The following is a 22,824-nucleotide window of genomic DNA, read 5'->3' on the forward strand; positions in this document are numbered from 1 at the left end:
CATTTAAATGAAAGAAAAATGGGGAAATGATTCAAAGTAGTAGAATTAAATCATGTTGTGTTTCAGGTTTTCATAAAAACATTTCTGATCTTCTTTCTGTACCAAGTCAAAGTAAACAGTGAGCAGCAGGTTGACAGAAGGTAAAGAAAAAAACAAGTGCTGTCACTAATAAGTGGATGTTTAAGAAATAGAGTTTCTAACACCAGGTTATAGAGAAAGATTAGTGACATAACTTCATTATATGGCATGAGGCGAATGTTATTTATACTTTTATACTTATATTAACCCATTTAATCCCATTTAATCCCATCGGTCACAGAAGTGACCGTAAAAAATATTTCTAGTTGAAAGGCCCTAAAAATGTTAGTAAATGGAGTATCGACGTATTTCCAAAACATACTGAAGCAAGAAACCCTCCTGATCACATATGTGCAGTTTCATATGTTTAGTGTAAATTGTCACATGATCAGAGCTGATTACTTCCTGGTTGCACCATCTGAGGAAGATGGCTGCATCAAAGCCCCGACAAAGAAGGTTGACATAAAGATAAGACAAAGATTTTTGGCACACATCATCTTTAAAGGGATAGTTCACCCAAAATTTAAATTGCTTGAAATTGAAGGGCTGGGAGAAGTTTCAGAGTCCTCCGTGGCTTCTCTGGGGGTCTCGGCGCAGCAGTGCATGTCCATATAACGGTTACAAATGGATACCAACTGTCTTCGTAACAAAAAGACACACCAAAAAACATCCAAATACCTCCATGCTGCTCGTATGTAATGTCCGTCTTGTATTGAAGCCCCCAAAATGCAAAATTGTCCCGAAAAAAATGAAATAAGTCTATTTTTCAAACTTGTTTGTAGCAGAAGCTCCTCTTCCTGGTTCGTCAAATTTGGACGAACCGTCTGTCCTCTTCCCAGTTCGTCCAAATTTGATGAACCGGGAAGAGGAGCTTCGAGAAGCTTCCGCTACAAACAAGCTTGAAATATATAATAGACTTATTTAATTTTTTTCGGGACAATGGGCTTTATGCACAGCTCCACTACCTCCTGAAATAAGCCAGCTCGTTTATTTCCTGTCTTACATTATTGGACCAACTGATTAATACAGGTGTGCCTGACCATTGTTGTGAGGTCAGTTTGTCTCAAAGGGCTTCACATGGCATCACAACAACATCCTCTGTCCTTAGACCCTCACATCGACTGAGGAAAAACTCTATATTCCTGTCATGGTTTTAAACATTGTTGTTCAAGACACACCGATCTAGAGCCTCTTTGTATTTTTTAGTACATTTTTTTGTTGACTGACTTCCATTTCTGATTTACAAGTGGGTATTGTGGTAGGATTTTCAAACTACATTTCTCCAGGGGTAGTTTGTTCAAACTACTGCCAGGCTGAACTACATGTAGTTTTACAAGCTAGGCTGGCAAAGTAGCTTCCCCAACATTGGTTAATGTTGTGTACACCAACACCAAAGATAAAACTGGAACAGACGTTTCAGGATAACTTTTATGTCTTATTTACACTGAACCAGCAGATGGCGCCAAACGTCACCCTCATCTGACAGGTAAGGCGCTCACCCAGCAACCAATTGGATTCATCTCTGCTCAACCTGAAGGAGAATAAGGAAGTTTGCAAACACTATGAGAACTACAGAGAACTTTTTAAAGAACTCTACAAAGGACACCCATTGGGCCCGGGTGTCTTGCCTTTCTCTTGCAAGAGAGACCTGGCAAGATTATTTAAAAGAATTTACAAGATTAGTCAAACAAAATAATATATTATATATATATATATATACAATATATATATAATATATTGTATCTATAGAAGATAATGATTTATAGATCTCCTCTTCTTTAATTCTTTTCATCTTATTTGTTTTAGCAGAACTTTATAATCTTGGCCCTGATTACAGCTTTTGTTTCTTAAAGGAGGGAAGGGGAAATGTCATCTTTCAAACGCAAGGTCTAAGATTACAGAGACATGATCTGGTTCAGTTATAGTTAGGGCCACGGGGCAAGAACACCGGGCACTGGCCCCTACAGCTATGAAATAGCGAAGCCCCGGGCACTACTGTTATTGTGTGGATTTTTTCCTACTTTCAGCATTCACACTATTGTTGTTCCTCTCCGCCATTTTCTTTATACTTCTTATTCTTACAACTTCCGCTCTTTTTCTGCAACTAACTAGTCCTTCATACTTTGTGCTATTTCAACAATTTTTACATCAAAATGTGCAGCTTTTTCTGGACAGGTGTGCTATGACCCTTCTCTCTTCAACTATTCATACTTAAATATTCAAATAGTTCTTTGTCCCATAGAAAATACTGTACATTGAAACAGTCTTCAAACTCTTCAAATCTTCTTACTTCTTTGAACCTCTAAAACTTCAGCATACTTTCTCCCACAGACTTCATTTGACTTTTAAACTGTAGACAAACTTTTAATGTATTCCTGTATGACTCAGCTTATTGATATCTTCAACAGTTTCAGATATTTAGCAGTTTTAAAATAATTAAAAATCTTGACAAAATCCAACTTTATAATGGGTGTGTATTGCGTCTAACGAGCAGAGCTTATGCTGCGTTCACATGGAGTCCGGTAGACGGCAGACGGCATGCCGGACTCCATGTTAGTGGACAAGAGGACGACGGTAAAACTTGGGGGGGCACGGCAAAAAAATACCGTGCACGGCAACGGTCTTGTCTTGTCATTTCTTGTACTGTGCTGCCCTCTGATGGATGTCACAAGCAGAATTCACCTCCCCTCCCCCACTTTCAATTAGCTACAGGTGTTCGTTAAGAGACTCATTGATTATGCAGGGGTTTCTTTTACCTGCCTCTCATTGAATGCAACTGTAGTCGAGTGGTTAGATCACTGGTCTGATGATTCTAAAGGTGTATTGACCATCATTGGTTCGATTCCTCCTTTGGTCATACCTTTGCATGTTGATCACTACTTGCACTATTTGTCAATTGCGTTTGCTAATTCAGCAATGGCGCTCAGCTGCTTTCAGCATTCACACACAATTATGAGATTATAATGGATGTGTATTGCACGGAATGTTTGTGTCAGAGTGGGTGACATAATCGGTTAGAGTGGGAGAGAGCCCAGAAAAATTCCAGAATTTTTCTCCTTCCACACTCCTCCTGATCCACATGTTATTTTCCAAATTTGTAGACAATCTTGTTCTGTTTCTCACAATGTGCTCAAAATATCAGATAGACTTACAGAATTTGAATTGTCAGCCTCTTAGTGCGGCCGCGTCTGTCTCTGCTCCTCATTTACTCCAATACAAAGATTTTCTGAGAGTAGCAGAACGGACCCCTGTTTTAAAATCGCATGTTCCTGCAAAATATTTACTGTAGAAACACCAAAATCACACCGAATTGTTCAGGAAGTCCTTGTACACGCTCACGGTCTGGGTTTTGTTCTGATAGGAGTTACCGTTTTGTCAGAGTAAGCCTAATGTGAGACCAGTGCAGCGGCAGAAAATCGCTCTTTTTCTCGACGTTTCTGTCTGCCTCAGCTTGGGGGGGCCCTATCGTCATTGGCAACTGCCTCAAGTTGCCATGGTAACCTCTGAGCCTCAGGCCAGAGCTCGTTAAGGTTAATAAACAATCCACCTGGAGCTCGTTAACATGATTTTAAACACATGTATGCTAAATCAGACTGACACAGGATGCAGCTCATAACATGTGTCAAGTCACACACACACACACACACACACACACACACACACACACACACACACACACACACACACACACACACACACACACACACACACACACACACACACACACACACACACACACACTCTAGAACCAGCTCTAGAAACTGTTCTCAGATCATATTTTTGTGCCACATTAACAGGTTTCATACAGTTCTCGGGTCAGACTTTATTCCTCCTGTTGCTCCCTGTTGTACTTAATTGACTTCTCTCTCAAAGCTCTGTGGTTTTTTTTTATTTTTTATTTTTTTTTTAACTTTTATATTGCTTCAGGCACCTTCATCAGGTTTAGTTCAAGTCACTACACAACCACACACACCAACACACACAGGTAGTTTCATGTGATTACACACACACACACACACACACACACACACACACACACACACACACACACACACACACACACACACACACGTAACCTAATGTGGTTACAGCTCCTCCATATCAGTGCTTATAGAAAGATGATCATGTGTCTGTCTGATCAGCTCTGTCTTGACCTTAAGATCGTTGGTTTGATTCCCACAGAGAGAGATGGCAAAACCGGCAGTAGCCCCGTGGTCCTATCAAAATTTCCCAGAGGAAATTTTCTAGTTGACTATTCAGCTTTTGTGACAAAGAGGAGAAGGTTCCGGTCAATAAAGAAATAATCTATTCTAGGTGTGATGTAGCCTACCTACAGCAGGAAAAGAAGAAGAATAAGGAGGGAGGAGGGAGTGATTTCAAGACTTAGGTTTGGACAACAGCTCACATTATAGGCTACAATAGGTAAACATAAAACAGGTGGTTGTGAATGATACTATGGCCTTGAAGAAATGGTTGAGCATGTTTTAGGAAATACGAAGCAGATGATTCAAGACCTCAATCACGTGAAGGTCCAATCTGCTTGAGAGAATTTTATTTATTTATTTATTTATTTTTTATTATAAGAGCAGGGTTATAAATACTCCTTGTCAGTTGGTGGCAGTAATGCACCATAACGTTATTTGCCAACCGCCACAAAACGTCCTGCCTCTAGCTTGGTTAAGGAGAGCGGACCCGTTGTTCTCATCAGAGTGATACCTCCCGTCAGACAGCGGGCGCTCTCTCTGCAGCTGTGTGCCTAGCCCGCTGACATCTCCGCTCCTTCGCGAGGTGTTTTCACTCCGATGGTCCTGGTGGTTGGTTATTCCGCAGCCCCCTCCAACCTCCGGCCCGGCCTACAATCAGTGTCCAGACCGGGCTGCCTCTCACTCTCAACCTCAACCCGAGCAACAACAAAGCAGAGGCCGCTGCTCTGGCTCGGTCTCGGCTGTGAGCTGTGGCTAGCTGGGAGGCTAGCGGAGCGTTAGCCGAGCAGGCAGCGGGGCGAAGGCTCGTTCCGGACCGGACGGCGGCCAGAGGGAGCGCAGCATGGCCGGGGGGAACCACAGCCTGGCGGCGGAGGAGAGGGCGGCCAGCCGGAGTCAGAGTGAAGGTGAGCGGAGCAGAGCCCTGGGGGCGCGGGGGACCCTGCACGGCCCGGTTGACTTAACACCGGGACCAGTGAGGGGTCCGTGACGGGGGGGCTGTTGTATTAAAAATAAGCATGATATCATTATTAAGTGCGTGAGTTTAACTTACAACATGAAACTGTGTGTCTGTCAGTGTTTACGCGGTGATGCGGTCGTACAGGTTAGCTCACTGACGGCTAAACTAGTCCCAACTACCTGAGCTCTTCAGGGGGCGATAACTAGAAAAGATAACCAGCGCTCTAACGGGAAGATGATCACAGCATTACTACACGTCATCTGGGCTAATTAATAACTAAAGTCAGAACCGCCATTTCCACTGACTCGCATCAAGGTAAATGTCCTGTTAGCATGCTAGCTGATCGTGAAGCTAGTGTGGCTATAGTTCATATCAGATAACTTGTTTGTTTGTTGGTGTAGGAACTAGTTTTTCTCGTGTCCGTGAATGTTTTGATGAGGTCGATTGACTGACAGTGTCGGTGCTGGCTGGGTGAAGCAGGTGTGTCAATGAGCGCTGAGCTGTCACAGAGCTGGCCCCTGGTGACGTGGAGCTCCGGCTCAGGTGGAGTTTGTGGTCACTCCTAGGTAACAACCCCCCCCCCCCCCCCCCGTCCCCGGGCTCTTACAGTTGGAGTGTCAACACTGCTGCAGGTGTGTCTAAGGAAACTTTCCACTGAGCACGAATAATCCACACCACAGGGAGTTACTGCAGGACATGGAGAGTTTGAGAGAAATCGTAGTCCACCTCTCATTGATCCCCCCCCCCCCCCCCCCCCCCCTTTTAAACCATTGAAATCTCCTTTAATTTTAAAGGGATATTTCAACATTGTGGCAAATTCGCCTATCCCCATAATCCCTTGGCTACCAGTTAAATTTAGGATTGATTTTAAACTTTTACTCATTACTTTTAAAGCCCTACATGGCCTTGCCCCCTCTTTTATCTCAGAGCTACTTGTACCCTACGAGCCCAGACGCTGCCTGCGCTCCTCCAGATTGACCCTTCTAACTGCTCCAACAGCCCGCCTAGCTTCTAAAGGTGATCGGGCATTTTCTATTAGAGCCCCACAGCTGTGGAACTCCCTGCCTGAGGAGCTAAGGTCAGCAAATTCACTGCCCTCAGGTCTTAAAACCTACTTTTACAGGAAGGCTTTTTTAGAGTTAGTAGCTCTGTTATTTGCCCCCTTATTGTTTTTATTTTTTACTCCATTTATTCTATTTGCTTTATTGTCAATATTGATGATTATGGTTTTATGTCTTTAACCTGACTGTTTTATCTCACTATGCAAAGCAGATCAGGTTTTTGTGGTTTTATGTTTTTCTAAATGTTGGTGATGACGGTGTTATTTTTACTTGATCTGTAAAGCACTTTGTAACTGTGTTTTGAAAGGTGCTATACAAATAAAGTTTATTATTATTATTTATTATTATTATTTAGTTTTAGGAGTAGGTTCATTAGTGAAAAAAGTCACCGCTCAGCCGCAGGCAGGATTCTTCTGTGAGGTGCTGGAGCTGAACTTAAGACACTCGACAAACAAAACCAGCAATCGCACACTCAACGCTGTGCATACATCAATTTATTTCTGCAAGCTTTCGGAATAGCTTTCACAATAGCCAGGACTGACACTATGTCAGGCCACTCTGACATAGTGGCCTGTCAACATCACACCCTCTCTGAAGAGTAACCTGTTCTAATTCCCTGGAACCTGAGGGAGGAGATAGGGTGAGAGTGGTTAGGGTAATTAATATCATTTCATCTTATTGAGCTTTTGTGTTCAGGTGTAGGTTCATTACCTTTAATTGTCGGCGCAAGGTATTTTTTAGATCGGCGGGGCAGAGACGTGAGCTCTACGCGGCGTGTGGTAGTTCCGCCTTACCCTCCTCAAACTCATCAAATACAAAATACAAATTTGCACATTCACCACACTATGAGATAATAATGGAATCTTATGAGACTGAGTTGTTTTCGAGGTAAATGCGTTGCCGGAACTAGTGGTGGTGAAACCGAAGCTTTCTGAAGCACTGAACCACGATTGCCCTGAAAGTGATGCACTGCTTCTAAGCATTCACAATGCAGCATTCACAAGTCTCACAGTTTCATTCAGTTTGAATAAAGCTATGTTCTCTAACCAAACGTGTGTCATAATGTTATTGTTGCAATATAAAGTCTGATAGTGAGTGCCTGTTTTGTTGGAATCTAACTCGTATTATTATCAGCTGAATCATTTTTACATGGGTAGTGATCAGTGATCAGTGTGAGACAAGGCTTTGTGTACGGCTGCTCAGCAGAGTGACTTTAAAAGCGCAAGTAGTTCTGAGTATTTGATTCATGTGTCGTAATGTTACATAATTATTATTCGTTATTATCTCATAGCGTGGTGAATGTGCAGGTCACAACTTGTCCACCAGAGCGTTTTGGAGTTGTTGGATTGTGTATTTGATGAGTTTGATGAGGGAAACGTGGAAATACCATGCGCCTCCGTAGCGTAGCTCTGAGCAGCTCACGACGTCTCTGCCCCGCCAATCTAAAAACAGCTTGCACCGACAATTAAAGGTAATAAACCTGCTGCTAATAGGCCAATTTGCCAAAATGTTGAAATATCCCTTCAGTTATCCCAGTCAGTAATTTCAGATAAGAGCACATCAAAGGCTCAGTCAGAGCTGTAACCACTGCTACCTGTTTTAACTCTTTGTTGCAGTCAGAGCTGAGGGGCCATGGATTCACGGTCCAGCTGGAGCTGAACACACCGCACAATCAATATCCACAAACCTGCTTAGAAACAGCAGACTGATCCATTTCAATCAATCAATCAAAATCACTTTATTGCATCTTTATCATATTTGCATACAAAAAAAGATAAAAATTCTTGGGTCTTGCTCCCTGAAGCGCAGCATATCAAACAAGAACTAAAAATTGATAAATCAGTTGACTTTATCTTCTATCCCTGCATCATGTCGCCACTCTACAGCATATCTGATGTCAACAAGTGCTAATTTGACTGACAACTGTCTAACAATAACCTGGTGTTGAAGAGGTAGTGGGCGGGGCCTGTCTGAGTACATTTACCAAGTGAAGTGGGATTGCTTAATGTTCGTCCTGTGTGCTCCGAACCTTTAGGTGAGCTACTCAAATAGTGGAAGGCTGTTGTTGGAGATTTCTGCTGTTCTGATGTAGTCTGTTTTCATATAGCCTTTACCTGTTTACATTGTGTGTTTTAAAAAGGCCAAATCCACGATGGGCAGCTCCTGTCTGGTCAGGCTCTGTTTCTTTGATTGTTGATTTAAAGGTCCCATATTATGCTGTTTTTCAACTATTTCACATGGTTCTAAGTTGTCCAACCACATTGTATTCCTAGTGTATTGTCCCCAAATCAATCTGCAGCTCTACATCTCAGTAATCTAAAAGTGGCTCTCCAGAGCTCTCCTGAGAACGAGCCATTTCTGTGTCTGCACCTTGAAATGCAAATAAGATGTGTAAACCACGTCCACTCCACACCTGTCACGGGGAGAGGGTGTGGTTTTCACTACAGGTACATGTGCCAGTGTTGACATTGGGACAAAAGTGGAAAAGTGTCAGCGGGCGGAGCTCACGTTTTTCCAGACTGGCCCAGGGGGAGTATAAGGATGTGGATTACAGTCAAACACTCTTATGGTGAAAGCGGTACAACCATACCGTCTGTCGCTGCTGCTTGGTTCAGGACAAATAGCAAACATCAGTTGACACAGACCTGGGAGAAGACTGATGTCTATAACAGCCCTGGCTTCACATTGTGTTGAACTACAACTAATGAATTCTCTGATCAGTTTGATGTTTGTGTTTGTGGTCCTGCTGCAGTCAACAGGAGGTTGAAGTACATCAGCCTGGCGGTGCTGGTGGTCCAGAATGCATCGCTCATCCTCAGCATCCGTTACGTCCGCACGCTGCCCGGCGACCGCTTCTACACCACGTCGGCCGTCGTCATGGCGGAGGTGCTGAAGGTCCTGACGTGTCTGCTCATCATCCTGCTGCAGAAGAGATGTAAGTTCAACATGAACATTAATGATGGTTATCATTAGGGTTGCAAAATTCCAGGAATTTTCAAAGTTGGAAACTTTCCATGGGAATTATAGGGAATAGTATATGGGAATGAACCCTAACCCTAACCCTTACTTTTTTATTAGGTGGGTGGGGAGTCATATTTTACTCAACATTCATGTTTTTGTTGTTCAGTAAAATAATTGATTGTTCATAGAAGAATTAAAACTTGATAAAGTTCTACTCACAAATAAATCTGTTGAAATGTCATGTTTTTTAATTATGACAAACCAAAATATTTACATTTATGTTTGGATATGATACGGTTTGTTTAAATTACCCCAAATTTACAGTTAATTCCCATAAATTCCCAATAATTCCCATACTTCCCATGGAAAGTTTCCAGTTTGGAATATTTCCAAAATTCTCCAGCTTAACTTCCCATGGAAAGTTTCTGGAAATTTTCCGCCCCTTTACAACCCTAATTATCATACAGTTGAGTAATATTCAGGAGGTCTGTGCCGAGTAAACATCCAGACTTTTATTGTAGGAACCAAACAGCCACAGCTTGTCGCCTGTCACTGTCCTGCTGTGTGTACAGAGCCACCAACACACTCTCTGTCTTTGTCTGTCCCCTCAGTGAATGTGAAGGAGACGCTGTTGTTCCTGGTGGACTCCATCGTGTTTCAGTACAAAGACACTCTGAAGCTGGCCGTCCCCTCCCTCATCTACACGCTGCAGAACAACCTGCAGTACGTGGCCATCTCCAACCTGCCGGCCGCCACCTTCCAGGTCAGAGCTCAGACCAGGCCCAGGTCTGGACCACATCTGTCCTGTTATCTAATTTAAATGCAAACTGTTTTTTTTTATTTAACTCATTGAGTGCCAACCACGTAATTTTACGTTCTTCGTTCCCATGCGTTGAGTGCCAATAACGTAATTTTATGTTTTTTGCTCTTTTTTTAAATGTTATTATGAAAATAGACACTTTAACACACCTTATGTGTAAATTTGGGGACTCTATGACGAGCAGAACTGAAATAGATGATGATCAAAGTCTCATGACAGCTCATGATCTGGAAGTTTTTATCATAACTCGGCTTTTGCAAACGGAGTTCTGCATGTGGATGCAGCAGCTGCTCTGCTCTCACCCGCGAGGCTCCAGTAGCTCGGAGCTGAAACAGGAAGCTCTCAGCCGACAGTCCCGCCCGGTCTTCATCTGGAGCAACACCGTGTCCTCCCCAAGGTCCTCCTGCGGTAAAATGTGATGATCCCTCGGTCAAAGCAGACCGGCACCGACCCGGACCACAGAAGGACCGTGACCACCGGTGGGGCCGGTCTTCCCGACCTGCTGTGGCCCAGAGACCATCACATTCCGCAGCGAGAGGCTGTGACACGGCACGGTGCGTCTGTGTTATTGTTGTTTAGTGGCGCCCCCCCCCCCCCCGCCCCCGATGGTGGTTTTGTGAATAGAACAACAATTGTTGTATATATTTATCTTATACGAGCCCTTTGATCCAGAAATGCGAGTGTCAGAAGAGCGACAGGCACAAACAGAGCACCTTTCATAAAAGACGCTCTATCTCCTTTTCTAGAAAAAAAGCAGGGATTTTGGTGAAACCCAGCCATGTTTAGCTTGACTTTTCTCAGGAACAGAGGCACGTAGAAACAAACAGTTTGAGGCCATTTGAAGCTGAAAGTTTCACCTTTCAAATGAGCCACAGTATGTGTTGGTGGCAATAATATAGAATACACTGTGGCTCTACAAAAATCGTCAAAAATGGTCTAAATTGCCGGTACACTGATCTTATGTTAGAAGTCAAATCAACAGGGTCACTCAACACTTTCTGTCCGTTGTCTGTGTTTGATAGTTAACAGACTGAGATCGTTGGCTTTGTCTATCATCTGTGAGGAGGAGCATTAAGTGTGTAGTGACATTTCTTAGTCAACTACACTGTAAAAACAACCAGTTCAAAGCCAGACCCAGGTCCAATGCCCCTTTTCCACTACACAGGTCCAGCTCGCCTCGCCTCGGTTGAGGTCATTTTCCATTACAACTGAGTTCTTCATAGTTCCTGCTCAACATGGGCGGGGTGGTCATAGCAGGGCCTTGTTCTCTTTTTTCAGCGTGGTTTTCTACACAGCAGTCATTTAAGTCACGTGAAAGAATAACAACAGTCTCAGTACAGATCAGTGGGCGCTGCTGTCGGTGTGTTTTTAAAAATATCGGACGTAGCGCTTGCGACTCTTCTACTATAGTGACGACGCTCTGGCCGGTCGGTGGAAGACGGACGATTGACTTGATGTTCTAGTATCGCCTCGGCTCGCCTGGAACCCGGGCTGAGGCGTTGACGTTTTAGGGACACAAGCAGCAAATGTACGGGCGCACACTAAATCAAAGCAAATATTCATATTTTCTTTTCATTCATGATCCTCACACACACTGGCCTGACACCTGGAGTGGCAGATTCCAGATTCTTTGAGTCGCTCCATCCATGTTTCACCACACAAAAAAACAGTTTCCTGGTTACACATGTACATGTAGATGAAACATTTCCTTGCACTGTCTCAGATTTGATGGGCAAAATGCCTCCATAGGAGCAGTCTGCTAATTGAAGTCTGCTAGCAGAAAAAAATGTATGTATGGAGTTTAGGCCAGTGAGACCAACAGGAGTCAGTAAGCTAACAAGATCACACATAAACAAACAAAGGTGTAACAGGCCCCTCCCCCCTCCCCCCTCAGGTGACCTATCAGCTGAAGATCCTCACCACAGCTCTGTTCAGCGTCATGATGCTGAGGAAGACTCTGTCCCGGGTCCAGTGGGTGTCTCTGCTGCTGCTGTTTGCTGGAGTCGCTGTCGTACAGGTATCCCCCCCTCCCCCCCGCCGGTCACCTGCTGCTCTCTGACTGAACTGATCCATAGACCATAGATCCAATCGTCTTCTTATTGATCACTGTCATCATTGTTTTGGAGGTCTTTCCTGCCAGCAGCCACCAGACTCTTTAATACATACCATAATAAGCATTATTATTATTATTAAAGAGTTGCACACCTGCACTTCTACATTAAATTAAATTGCACAATGTTTTATGTCTCTTTATAATTGTATACAGATTTTCTCACTGTATCCTTAATAGTATTGCTAGCGTAAGTTATTTTATTCTCCTAATTATCGTATCTGTATTTTTATCTATTTTATTGGAGCTGCTGTGACACAATCATTTCCTGCAAAGCATTAATAAAGTTAAGTTCTATTCAGAAACACTTTATAATAAGTACACACTATTAATTAAGCATTAATTAAAGGGACAACGAGGAGTTTTGGAAAAGTCACCACATTCACGCGCATCCCTTGGCTGCACACACAGAGAGGACCGCCCCTTTATGCCGTTCTCTCTCCTCATTGGATAAAGGTTGTAGGATACAAGGAAAGTTTTCTCCTCGGCTTACAGCAGAGCAGAGTGACTGACAGACCCGTGTTTCAGACCAAACACTCTATAGAAGTGATTGCTGTCAGAAGATAGAACTATTTAAGACTTATATTAACACAAATATTCTGCTTACTTCTGCTTTAAAGTCAGAGGTTCGAAGACGATCACATACCGTTGTAGTTCCGACCATAAACGGCGATTCGGCGGCGTTATTCTCATGACTCGAAAGTAAAGAAAGCTGGTCGGCTCGCCCAGCATTTCCACCACCACTAATAATAACAAAATAAAGATAGAGACAAAACGATATATTTATCGAAAATGGGCCCATTAACAAGTGGTAACGTAGATTCATCCACATTAATATGAGACTTTTTTATTGTCGCGGAATTTTTCGTTCTGCCGATGGAGAAACTCCTGGTTGTCCCTTTAAGAATTATAATGAATTCTTCATTTATAATACATGAATACTCATTAGTATGTAGTTTATAAATACAGTTAGTGCTTATCAGTGCTGAGTAAAACATTTTTAACTGTTTTTATAAACTACATACTACTGAGTATTCATGTGTTATAAATTATGAATTCAGTATTTATTAATGCTTAACTAATGCTAAGTGTTTCTGAATAGAACTTAACTTTATTAATGCTTTGCAGGAAATGATTGTGTCACAGCAGCTCCAATAAAATAGATAAAAATACAGATACGATAATTAGGAGAATAAAATAACTTACACTAGCAATACTATTAAGGATACAGTGAGAAAATCTGTATAAAATTACAAAGAGACATAAAACATATTCACAGTAATTAAGTTAGTGCAGGATGAACAATTGTGCAATTTAATTTAATGTAGAAGTGCAGGTGTGCAACTCTTTAATAATGACAATGCTTATTATGGTATGTATTAAAGGGACAACGAGGAGTTTCTCCATCGGCAGAACGAAAAATTCCGCGACAATAAAAAAGTCTCATATTAATGTGGATGAATCTACATTACCACTTGTTAATGGACCCATTTTCGATAAATATATAGTTTTGTCTCTATCGTTATTTTGTTATTATTAGTGGTGGTGGAAATGCTGGACGAGCCGACCAGCGTTTCTTTACTTTCGGTTTCGTGGCGAGTCATGAGAATAACGCCACCGAATCACCGTTTATGGTCGGAACTACGGCGGTATGTGATCGTCTTCCAACCTCTGACTTTAATTCTTGATGAATGAAAACATGAGTCTGTCTTGCGCCGGTCAAAGAATTTCACGGTGCGGAGGCTCATAAATGTAGTGTGAAAACACTTCGCTTTTCCAAAACTCCTCGTTGTCACTTCAAAGGGATAGTTCACCCAAAATTGAAATTTGATAATGAGTGAAATTTCAATTTTGGGTGAACTATCCCTTTAAAGCGTCTGATGGCTGCTGGCAGGAAAGACTTAACGCTCCTTTCATCCTCCAAAACAATGCTGAAAGTGATCAATAAGAAGAGGAGAGTTGTGTTCCATTCTGTTGTCCTCCACCACCCTGCAGGTGCAGCAGGAGGGGAACAAGGAGGCGTCGGTCAAAGACGGCTCGGATCAGAACTACATGGTGGGCCTGATCGCCGTGGTGATCAGCTGCCTGTCGTCGGGCTTCGCCGGCGTCTACTTCGAGAAGATCCTGAAGGGGAGCTCGGCCTCGGTGTGGATGAGGAACGTGCAGCTGGGGGTGTTCGGCACGGCGCTGGGCACGCTGGGCCTGTGGTGGAACGACGGCGCCGCCATCGCCCAGCGCGGCCTGCTGTTCGGCTACACCGACATGGTGTGGTGCGTCATCTTCAACCAGGCCTTCGGCGGGCTGCTGGTGGCCGTGGTGGTCAAGTACGCCGACAACATCCTGAAGGGCTTCGCCACCTCCTTCTCCATCGTGGTCTCCACGGTGATGTCCGTCTACCTGTTCGGCTTCCACGTGGACCCGCTCTTTGCGGCGGGGGCGGGGCTGGTCATCGGCGCCGTCTACATGTACAGCCTCCCCAAAGCGTCCGGCGGCTCCTCCTCCTCCTCCTCGTCCCACGGCTCCTCCTCGTCTTCCTCCGCGCCCTCGTCGTTGCCGAGGACGGACAGAGGCGCCGAGCTGGAGGCGTTTCTGCCAAAGTCAGTGCTGGTGAAGTGACTCTCTCTCTCTCTCTCCCTCTCTCTCTCTCTTTCTCTCTGTGGCGTCTCCCGGTGCTCACTTCCTGTCTGCTCTCCTCTTCCTCCTCCCTCTGCGACCAAGAGGAGAGCAGAGGAGTCCATGATGGAATCAAACCTTTGTCTGGTGATGCGGAGGAGAGGAGAGCACAGACCCACTCCTCGCTTTCCAGCTGTGACTCTGAACTCGCCCCTCCCCTCCGGAGGAAGAGGAGGAGGAGGAGGAGGAGGAGGAGGAGGAGGGGTGAGGAAGGAGGGCAGCTCTCCTAACTCCTCTCTAGTTTTCCCTCTTTCCTCCTAACCACTAACCTCTCCCCCTCTCCCTCCTCCTCAGAGCTCAGGGAGGCGTCTCGTCTCCTCCCTCCACCGTCCACATCACAGCCTAGCAGCTCAAAGCACAACAGCAGGAGGAGGAGGAGGAGGAGGAGGAGGAGGAGGAGGAGGAGGAGGAGGAGGAGGAGGAAGCTGTCTGTCTGTCTGTCTGTCTGTCTGTCTGTCTGTCTGTCGCCCTCTCTGCCTTAAAACTCTCAATGTTACTAACTGAATGAAAAGAGAAAAAAGCCTTACGCTAATTCTAGATGATTTATTGATGTGTGTGTGTGACTGCTGGTGGAGAATCTGCAGTCTGAGCTGACGTCGACCAGACGGATGTTTTCACTGAGCAGCTGCTGCAGGAGGAGCTGAACCGCTGCTGGACTCCATCTTTAGAACAAAACAAAACAAAAGGACAGTTTCCTGCAGCACGAGGCAGACGCCGGCCAATCAGAACGCACGCCGGGCCTGCAGCCGACCGACCGTCGGCCTGATCGGTCGTCTTCAGAGCCGCCGGTCGGCCGGACGCTTCCAGATGTGCGCTGCCCAGTGAAAACGTCTGTCGGTCGACCCCGGCTGTGTGTGTGTGTGTGTGTGTGTGTGTGTGTGTGTGTGCTCGGTGCCTTTTCCTCTCATCTGTACAGAAGCCATACAGCTGTGGGTGTAAGGTTAGCGGTGTACAGTCGGCAGAGTTCACACAACGACTGGGACTTTGTACGGTGTGAAGACTCCGCACTTCACACGGACTCTTTTTGTTTGGTTTGGTTTTGTTTGGTTTGTTCTGGTCTGAGGGACCGAACCGGCTCCTGGACTCTTCACGCTGCTCTAAACTCAAGACGCTGAACTCGGATCAGTTTTAAAAGGCAGCTGTGACAGGAGCCGAGGGGGCGGGGGGCGGTTGCTCGTTGTTTTTGGAGCATCATAATTCTAAATGTTCGTCCTCGACCGAACCTGTTGGTCCCACGCTGCAGGCGTCTGGTTGACGGAGGCGTCCCGCGGGGACACGCTGAATGTCTCTCTGCTGGAGCGGGTTAGCGGCCAGTTAGTGGAGTCCAGGTGGAGCTGCTTCTGTGTTTACGTTGCTGTTTTCAATCCAGGGGATTCTTTGTAGTTTTTTTTGTCTCCAGGTCACTGAACAGTCCATCAGGCTGGTTTTAGTCTGGGGAGATTCCACCGCCTTCACAGTTTCACTTTAGTTCATTCATCTAAACACCCCCGGACACTGCTGAGTCACTCCTCTGCCCTGGGTTTTGTCTTGAAGCAACATAGGAGTTGTCCTGCCTGTTTCCTGCAGACAGGACTCAGGGCTGAGAAACAACTGGAGCTGGAGAAGATTTGACTTTTTGACTTTTTTATTTGAACAAAAAGACTCAGAAACAGTCATTTCTTCTCATTTCTAACCAACAATTGAATAATTGCGGCAGCTTGAAGGTGGAATTCCTCCCAGGAAAGTTCTTATCAGTTGAGGATCAGATAAGTTTCTGTTTGCCTTTGGTGGGGTAGAAATAGTTTCTGTTAAAAAAAGAAAGAAAAAAAGAGTGAAAGTCAAAGTTGTCTTTAAAAGTTTCACAAACAGAAGAAATGAAAAACAGTTTTGCAAAAGTTTTGCATTTTACTAAATTAATTTCTGCTGAATAAATGACCACAAACTATTAATTAACACAAAATGCTCCTGAGATAAAAACATCATCTCAACATGAAAATTGAAAACCAACAACAAATTATTATCTTCTTATCTCAAGAAAAAAGTAGAAACAATGAAATCATGAACAACAATCTTTTTTTTTTTAGATACCAAGCCCGTATGTTTTCCTGATTCAGTTTTTTTAAGCTGAGATTCAGGGTCGGGGGCGGGGTCCATAAGTTCAACATCTTATGAAGAAACAACAAATCCTCTATGTGAAACAGGAAATAATGAAACAAATGTTTTTCAGCTGCTTCACGTTGAAATGGAGACAAAAAAAATCCCTAAAGGTTCAATAATAAATGAAAATAGTTTTCTGTTAATCATCAAAATCAAAGGTGTTTTTTCTGAATCACTGACTGAAACTGTGAAGAAAAAAAAATCTATTTTGTTATTTTCTGAATCTTCCAGAAACAGTTTGTCTGAGACTCTAAAAATATAAATTAATATATCAGTTGATCTTATTTCATGTTTGTTTGTTTAAATTGTGGTGGTGGTGACTGAGGAGGAAGAGGAGGCACAGCAGGAAGCTTCAGATTTCTGTCACAACCAATCAGATGAATCCAAGTCAACGGTCACCGTGACAACAAAATCTGAATCTGATCATTTGCATTTTCCCCCCTCATTTTCACAAAAAACACTTGTGAAATTACATTTTGAGTTAGAAAATATTTAACATCAGAAAAACCCAAGAAACAAAGGCCTGTTCACAACATTACCGATATGTTTAAAGGGATAGTATCATTTTTTTTAAAGTGGGGTTGTATGATCTACAAATCGCCCCTAAGTACTTTAATTGCAGTAGAAGACTCTCTGCACTCCTCCCATTAGCAACACCAGCCCATAGCCCTGCCCAGAGATTTACAACATACAGTGTTGTGAACAGACCCAAAGAAACGGCCTATTTTCACGGCCTAAAAGAGGTTTTACCTGAAAAAAATACACAGTTCCATTGTTCGCTATAATATAATTTTTTTTAAAACGCAGTTTTTATTTGGACCTAACCAACTCACGTATCCCTCCGCCCAGGGTTAGCGCCCGCCGATCAGCAGTTGGTTAGGTCCAAATAAAAACTGCGTTTTTCCTGCACTTTGAATGGCTGAAAAAAATTATATTATAGCGAACAATGGAACTGTGTTTTTTTTTTCAGGTAAAACCTCTTTTAGGCCGTGAAAATAGGCAGTTTCTTTGGGTCTGTTCACAACACTGTATGTTGTAAATCTCTGGGCAGGGCTATGGGCTGGCGTTGCTAACGGGAGGAGTGCAGAGAGTCTTCTACTGCAATTAAAGTACTTAGGGGCTATTTGTAGATCATACAACCCCACTTTAAAAAAAATGATACTATCCCTTTAATCTCCAGAAAATAATTGAAAGCAAAAAAGTCATTTTTAGTGACAATAGATCAAATATCTTTGATATTGAAAGGTTGTTTTCTGGAGATAAATATCCCATCATATAATTAGTATGCATCTAGCATCATTACATATTGTCATTCTGCAGTAAGGAGACCACATCATCTGTGCACAAGGTACAATCCTGATAACATCTCATCATATCATACAATTATCACCAAAAAGATCCTTTCATTTCCAGATAAACCATGTCTTCATATATGTATACAGAGACAACAACATTTATTTTAGGGTTGTTTTGCTTTAAGTGTTGTCATGTTGATTTTAATTTTTTTAATAACAGGATATCCATTTTGTAAACTGAGAAAAATATCATTAATTTCATATCCTGTGACATTTTTTTAAGTTAATTCGTCTGCTGCTGTGGTCTCAGGATAGAATGTTATCTCTTCTAACTCACTACATTCAAGTCACAAGCTAATTATCATGAGATCTATATCAGTTTGTTTGTGTGATGTCGAGCTCTGTTGCTATGAGAAAATGAACGTTGCTATAACAAAGTAACAAACCACAGTGTCGTCCCAGGAAATGATGCTTAGTTTTCTCATCAGAAGAATCATATTTATTATTTGTTTTCTGGAAAATGAACAAGTGGACTTTTGTTAAAGGCAGAAGAATTGAAGTAAATGAACATGTAAGTTAGATGGACATTCATTTGAATATTCATTTCTCCCCTAAAAACAGATGAAGAAACTCAGACTTTGATCATTTTAAACTCAGTTTAATTTTGATCCTAACCAAATAATTTTTATGAATCGACAAGTTTCAGCTGGAGTTGATTCTTGACGTCAGAGTCTGGAGCGCCCCCTACTGACAAGTTTAAAAACATCCTGTGGGATCCATCAGAAACCAGTCCCTCAGGACCTGATGAGACCTGCAGATCCTGGTTTTTCTCTCTGGATCCTTCAGGACGTGTTAAACTTCCTCCTCCTGTCTGGACGTCTGTCCGCTCTGTGGAAACCAAGTCCAGGTTTCATCTCTGATCTGTTAGTTTGCACTTTTGATTGTTGCTTTGTACCAATGCCTCTGAATTTGTACATACTTCTTTTGGTAAAGTTTTATATAAACAAGGACATGGACTCAACAACTCTGGAGTTTGTCTTAATTTATAGGAGCAGCTTTACTGTTCCATTCAGGTTCAAGTGAAGCTGGAATATTTGAGTAAGAAGTCAACTATGAGGAAAGTAGTTTGTTTTTATAGGATAGTTTTCTCTTCTTCACTCTTAACATTCAAATATTTCCACAGTCAAACGTCATTTTAACCCTTTATTCACAAACTAATTCAGTTCTTCCTCAGCAAACACTCTGAGTAGGTTTTCCCCTCAGCTTGTCTTCTCAGGCAGAGCGCTCCACAATCTAACACAGATCAGAGTCTCTCTAAGCTCTGATCTAAAAACTCTTGACTAACACTCATGTTTGATGAAATCCAGACTCTGCACTGATCAAACTCAAGTCGCTGAAATGTTGCTCTGTCACTAACAGGAGCAAATAAAAGGCAGGAACTGGGTTTGTGACATTTTCCTCTGCACACTGAGTCCAAAGTACAGCAGCAAGTGACCAACACCTTCATTGTTCATAAATCTGCTCATTATATTCTTCACCAATAGTTTATATACGGAGGTTATGAGTTAATATAACAAGAATGTGATTTTCATCTATTTGACAAAAAAAGCCATTTGTTTTTTGATATTTAATCTAATTAAAACATTAAAAAGGCGAAAAAAGTCCCCAAAAATATACTTAAAAAACATACCATCAGATAACACAAAGGGTCAAAGGTTTTAGACACACACACATACGTGCGCGTAATGTGTGAGAGCAGCAGTGGCACAGAATCAACAGCTGCCTCTCTGCAGTCATTTCACTTTTCGACATGTTTCACCCAGTCACTGCTGCTGCTCATGCAAATATCAGCAGAGAGGAATTGTGGGATATGTTTACACTGCCATCAGGACACATGGAGATGCAGTGGTGGAAGAAGTAACCAAGTCAAAAATACTAACACTAACACAAAAACATCACAGAAAAAAAAGGTTGAACAGTTTAAAATGAATGGTCTTAACAGTGTCTAATAATTACTATTACCCCTGCATTAATGTGACCAGTATCATATCTATATAACACTTTTACATAATATGTCCATCAACCTTTATTCTAACAAATTTCATTGGCTTTAAAATGACTTAACAAGGACACAGAGATGGCGGCAGTTTCTTTTAGAACTTTCAGTTGGACAACTTTCAGCAGCAACACGTGCAGGAGACCTAAGCAGGTGGCAGCAGTCAAATGTACTGTACCTTCAAAATAAAGGCCACTGCCGCACAATTTGCCTTCAAAATAAGAGTGACAGATGGATCTGTTTATGTTGAGGAAGAAAGAACTGAATGAACTAAATCTATCAATCTATCATCTCTACACGTCACAGGAGCTGCCGTGGTCTAACACCAGCAGCTGTTTGTGTCCAGATGTTCATGCTCCCCTCTGGATGAAGTTTGAACCCCCTGCTCAGCTGATCCTCTCCCTCCTCCTCCAGCACCATATGAATCATGGGAAATGGCTGCTCTAACCTCCTCTCTTCTTCTCCTTCTTCCTCTTGTCTCCCTGTGTGTTGTGCAGAGCTGCGAGTAAAGAGAAAGGGTCCTGAGAGGACGGACTGACTGACAAGCTGCTGCCTTCAAACAGCGCCCCTGCTGCCTCCACATGGTACTGCATCACAAACAGCCTGCTAAACAACATCAGTATTAATATTAACATATTTCCTATTCTCTTTACAAATAATAATAGTTAAAATATCTGATTATTATATATTTTCCGGAGGAGAACCAAATGTCCATCATGAGACAATAGGATCATTATCTGTGATGATCTTAAAACATATTTATTTTAGGTCAAATGTCAGCTCAAAACCAAGATACAATGTGAAATATTCATGTGTAATCATGTTCTTGTTTTCTCCAAATAATTAGATTTTATTTAAGAGACTGATCTCATTGGCTTAGTATTTGTTTGGTCAGATAATTTCAGATAATGTGATTTTTAACCGATAGACATTTCATCCTTTTACCTCAAAATTCTCAACATAACAGGACTCAAAATGATTTTTACAAAAATATTCATGGTTCCTTTATTTATTCTTTATTTCAAACATTTAACACATACAACAATGTTTTTACCTGATGTTTAATAGACAGTCTAAGGAAACCTATTTGTGCCTATTACAACTATTAGATAAACCACAACAACAGTTTGGTATGAGTTCAAATGATCAAATCATGGACAAAAACGATCTGAACTTGATTTATCGTGGATATTTTTCTGTCATTTAGAAAAGTATTCCTTCATACTGTATTTAAATAATTCAAACACTAAAACAAATGGATTTTTTTCTTTACTAACAAAGTCAGAGTTAAAAAATATCAACATAGATTTTAACATCTGACATAAACTCAATGTTGCAGCTCTTTTTTTTTTCTTCTTTTTTTTAAGGAGTGACGCATCTCTATTACAAAATAAAATGTTGTATTTATGATTCTAAAATTGGTCTGTGACATTTTGGATGAAACTATTCAAGCATTTCTTTTTAAAATCTATTTTATTTAAATAGAATTAAGATAGTTTTCTTGCTTTTCTAAATAGATTTGTAGCATTTAAAAAGCACCGCCATTTTGTACCAAATATAAATGACTTGCTTTACTTTATAACTTAAGAAAAGAGGGAAGTGCAAATACATGCAAGTGCAAATTTTATGATACAAAGTTGGATATTTTATTTAGTGAGTCAAAATCACAAAGTGAAATTTTAAAATAAAGACAAAAGTAGTTTTTGACTTTATTGGATTTTTTTATTATACTTTATTATTGTGTGATCTAACACAAGGGATTTTTATTTCTCTTTATTTCTCTATTTTATTTTCACAACCAACCAGAATGCAAGAGTAAAGAAACTTTTACTGATAAACGTCTGTGACACCAAAGTGCCTCAGCACAAGGAAGTGAGATCAATCAATTTGAAGTTTATGTCTTCAGTAAAATTGATCAGTGAATCAGAGAAATGTATCAGCCTAAAGTGACCTTACAGTTTTTACTCTGAAAGTTTACAGTGTTTTTGTATGATATTCTTTCTTTCTTTTATACACCTTGTTTTTTTGTTTTGTTGTATCTCCAACACTCTGAAACTGTCTGTGTTGTAAATGTCTGTTTTTTTCCCCACCTCAGTGCCTTAAGCTCCAAAGCAGTTTCTAAGTGGAAATTAGCTTTATGTATTCATTCTTTATTATTATTATTATTAAAATGGAATCTGTTCTCTTATAAAACATGTTGTTCATGTTTCTGAACTGTGCAAACATAAACGTTAAGTCGCTCTTTATAAAGAAACTAAATAAATAAATTATGGGTAGCCTACTTCATCTCTGGGTCTCTTTGTATTTATTTACGTGTGAGAATATTTTGAGTTGGTGAATAACAAAAAGTTGTAGTTTGGCAAAGAGGCCACCAGGAGGCGACAGTGTCTGTTTCTTCCCTGAGAGGCTCAAAGAATAAACCAGTGAGGGAAGTTGCAGGTGAGCACATGGCAGAGGGTAAATCTCACACC

The 22,824-nt window shown here is 41.9% G+C and overlaps 2 protein-coding genes across 3 annotated transcripts in view; one reads left to right on the plus strand and one right to left on the minus strand.

Moving 5' to 3' along the window:
- The window catches only part of bcap31 (B cell receptor associated protein 31), a 381,037-nt gene that overhangs the window by 224,130 nt on the left and 134,083 nt on the right, over positions 1-22,824 (minus strand). The window lies entirely within an intron of this gene.
- On the plus strand, positions 4,818-22,431 carry slc35a2 (solute carrier family 35 member 2). 2 transcript variants are annotated; one of them, XM_083976036.1, is made up of 7 exons: positions 4,818-5,188; positions 9,055-9,237; positions 9,875-10,026; positions 11,978-12,100; positions 14,189-14,790; positions 15,161-17,560; positions 18,183-20,596. In XM_083976036.1, the coding sequence occupies exons 1-6, from the start codon at positions 5,125-5,127 to the stop codon at positions 15,210-15,212; spliced, it is 1,176 nt and encodes a 391-aa protein (XP_083832162.1). In that variant the 5' UTR covers positions 4,818-5,124; the 3' UTR covers positions 15,213-17,560; positions 18,183-20,596. The 2 variants fall into 2 exon arrangements, with proteins under 2 accessions (XP_083832162.1, XP_083832163.1); XM_083976037.1 differs by lacking the exons at positions 15,161-17,560; positions 18,183-20,596 and adding an exon at positions 20,851-22,431.

This window comes from Trachurus trachurus (genome assembly GCF_905171665.1).
Source record: "Trachurus trachurus genome assembly, chromosome: 7".
NCBI lineage: Eukaryota > Metazoa > Chordata > Actinopteri > Carangiformes > Carangidae > Trachurus > Trachurus trachurus.

Excerpts from the sequence above, each read along its gene's own strand:
- slc35a2 (XM_083976036.1), top strand. The coding sequence starts at position 5,125 with ATGGCCGGGGGGAACCACAGCCTGGCGGCGGAGGAGAGGGCGGCCAGC. Across the intron at positions 5,189-9,054 it reads CAGCCGGAGTCAGAGTGAAG|TCAACAGGAGGTTGAAGTAC; the intron begins GTGAGCGGAGCA and ends GTCCTGCTGCAG. Across the intron at positions 10,027-11,977 it reads TGCCGGCCGCCACCTTCCAG|GTGACCTATCAGCTGAAGAT; the intron begins GTCAGAGCTCAG and ends CTCCCCCCTCAG.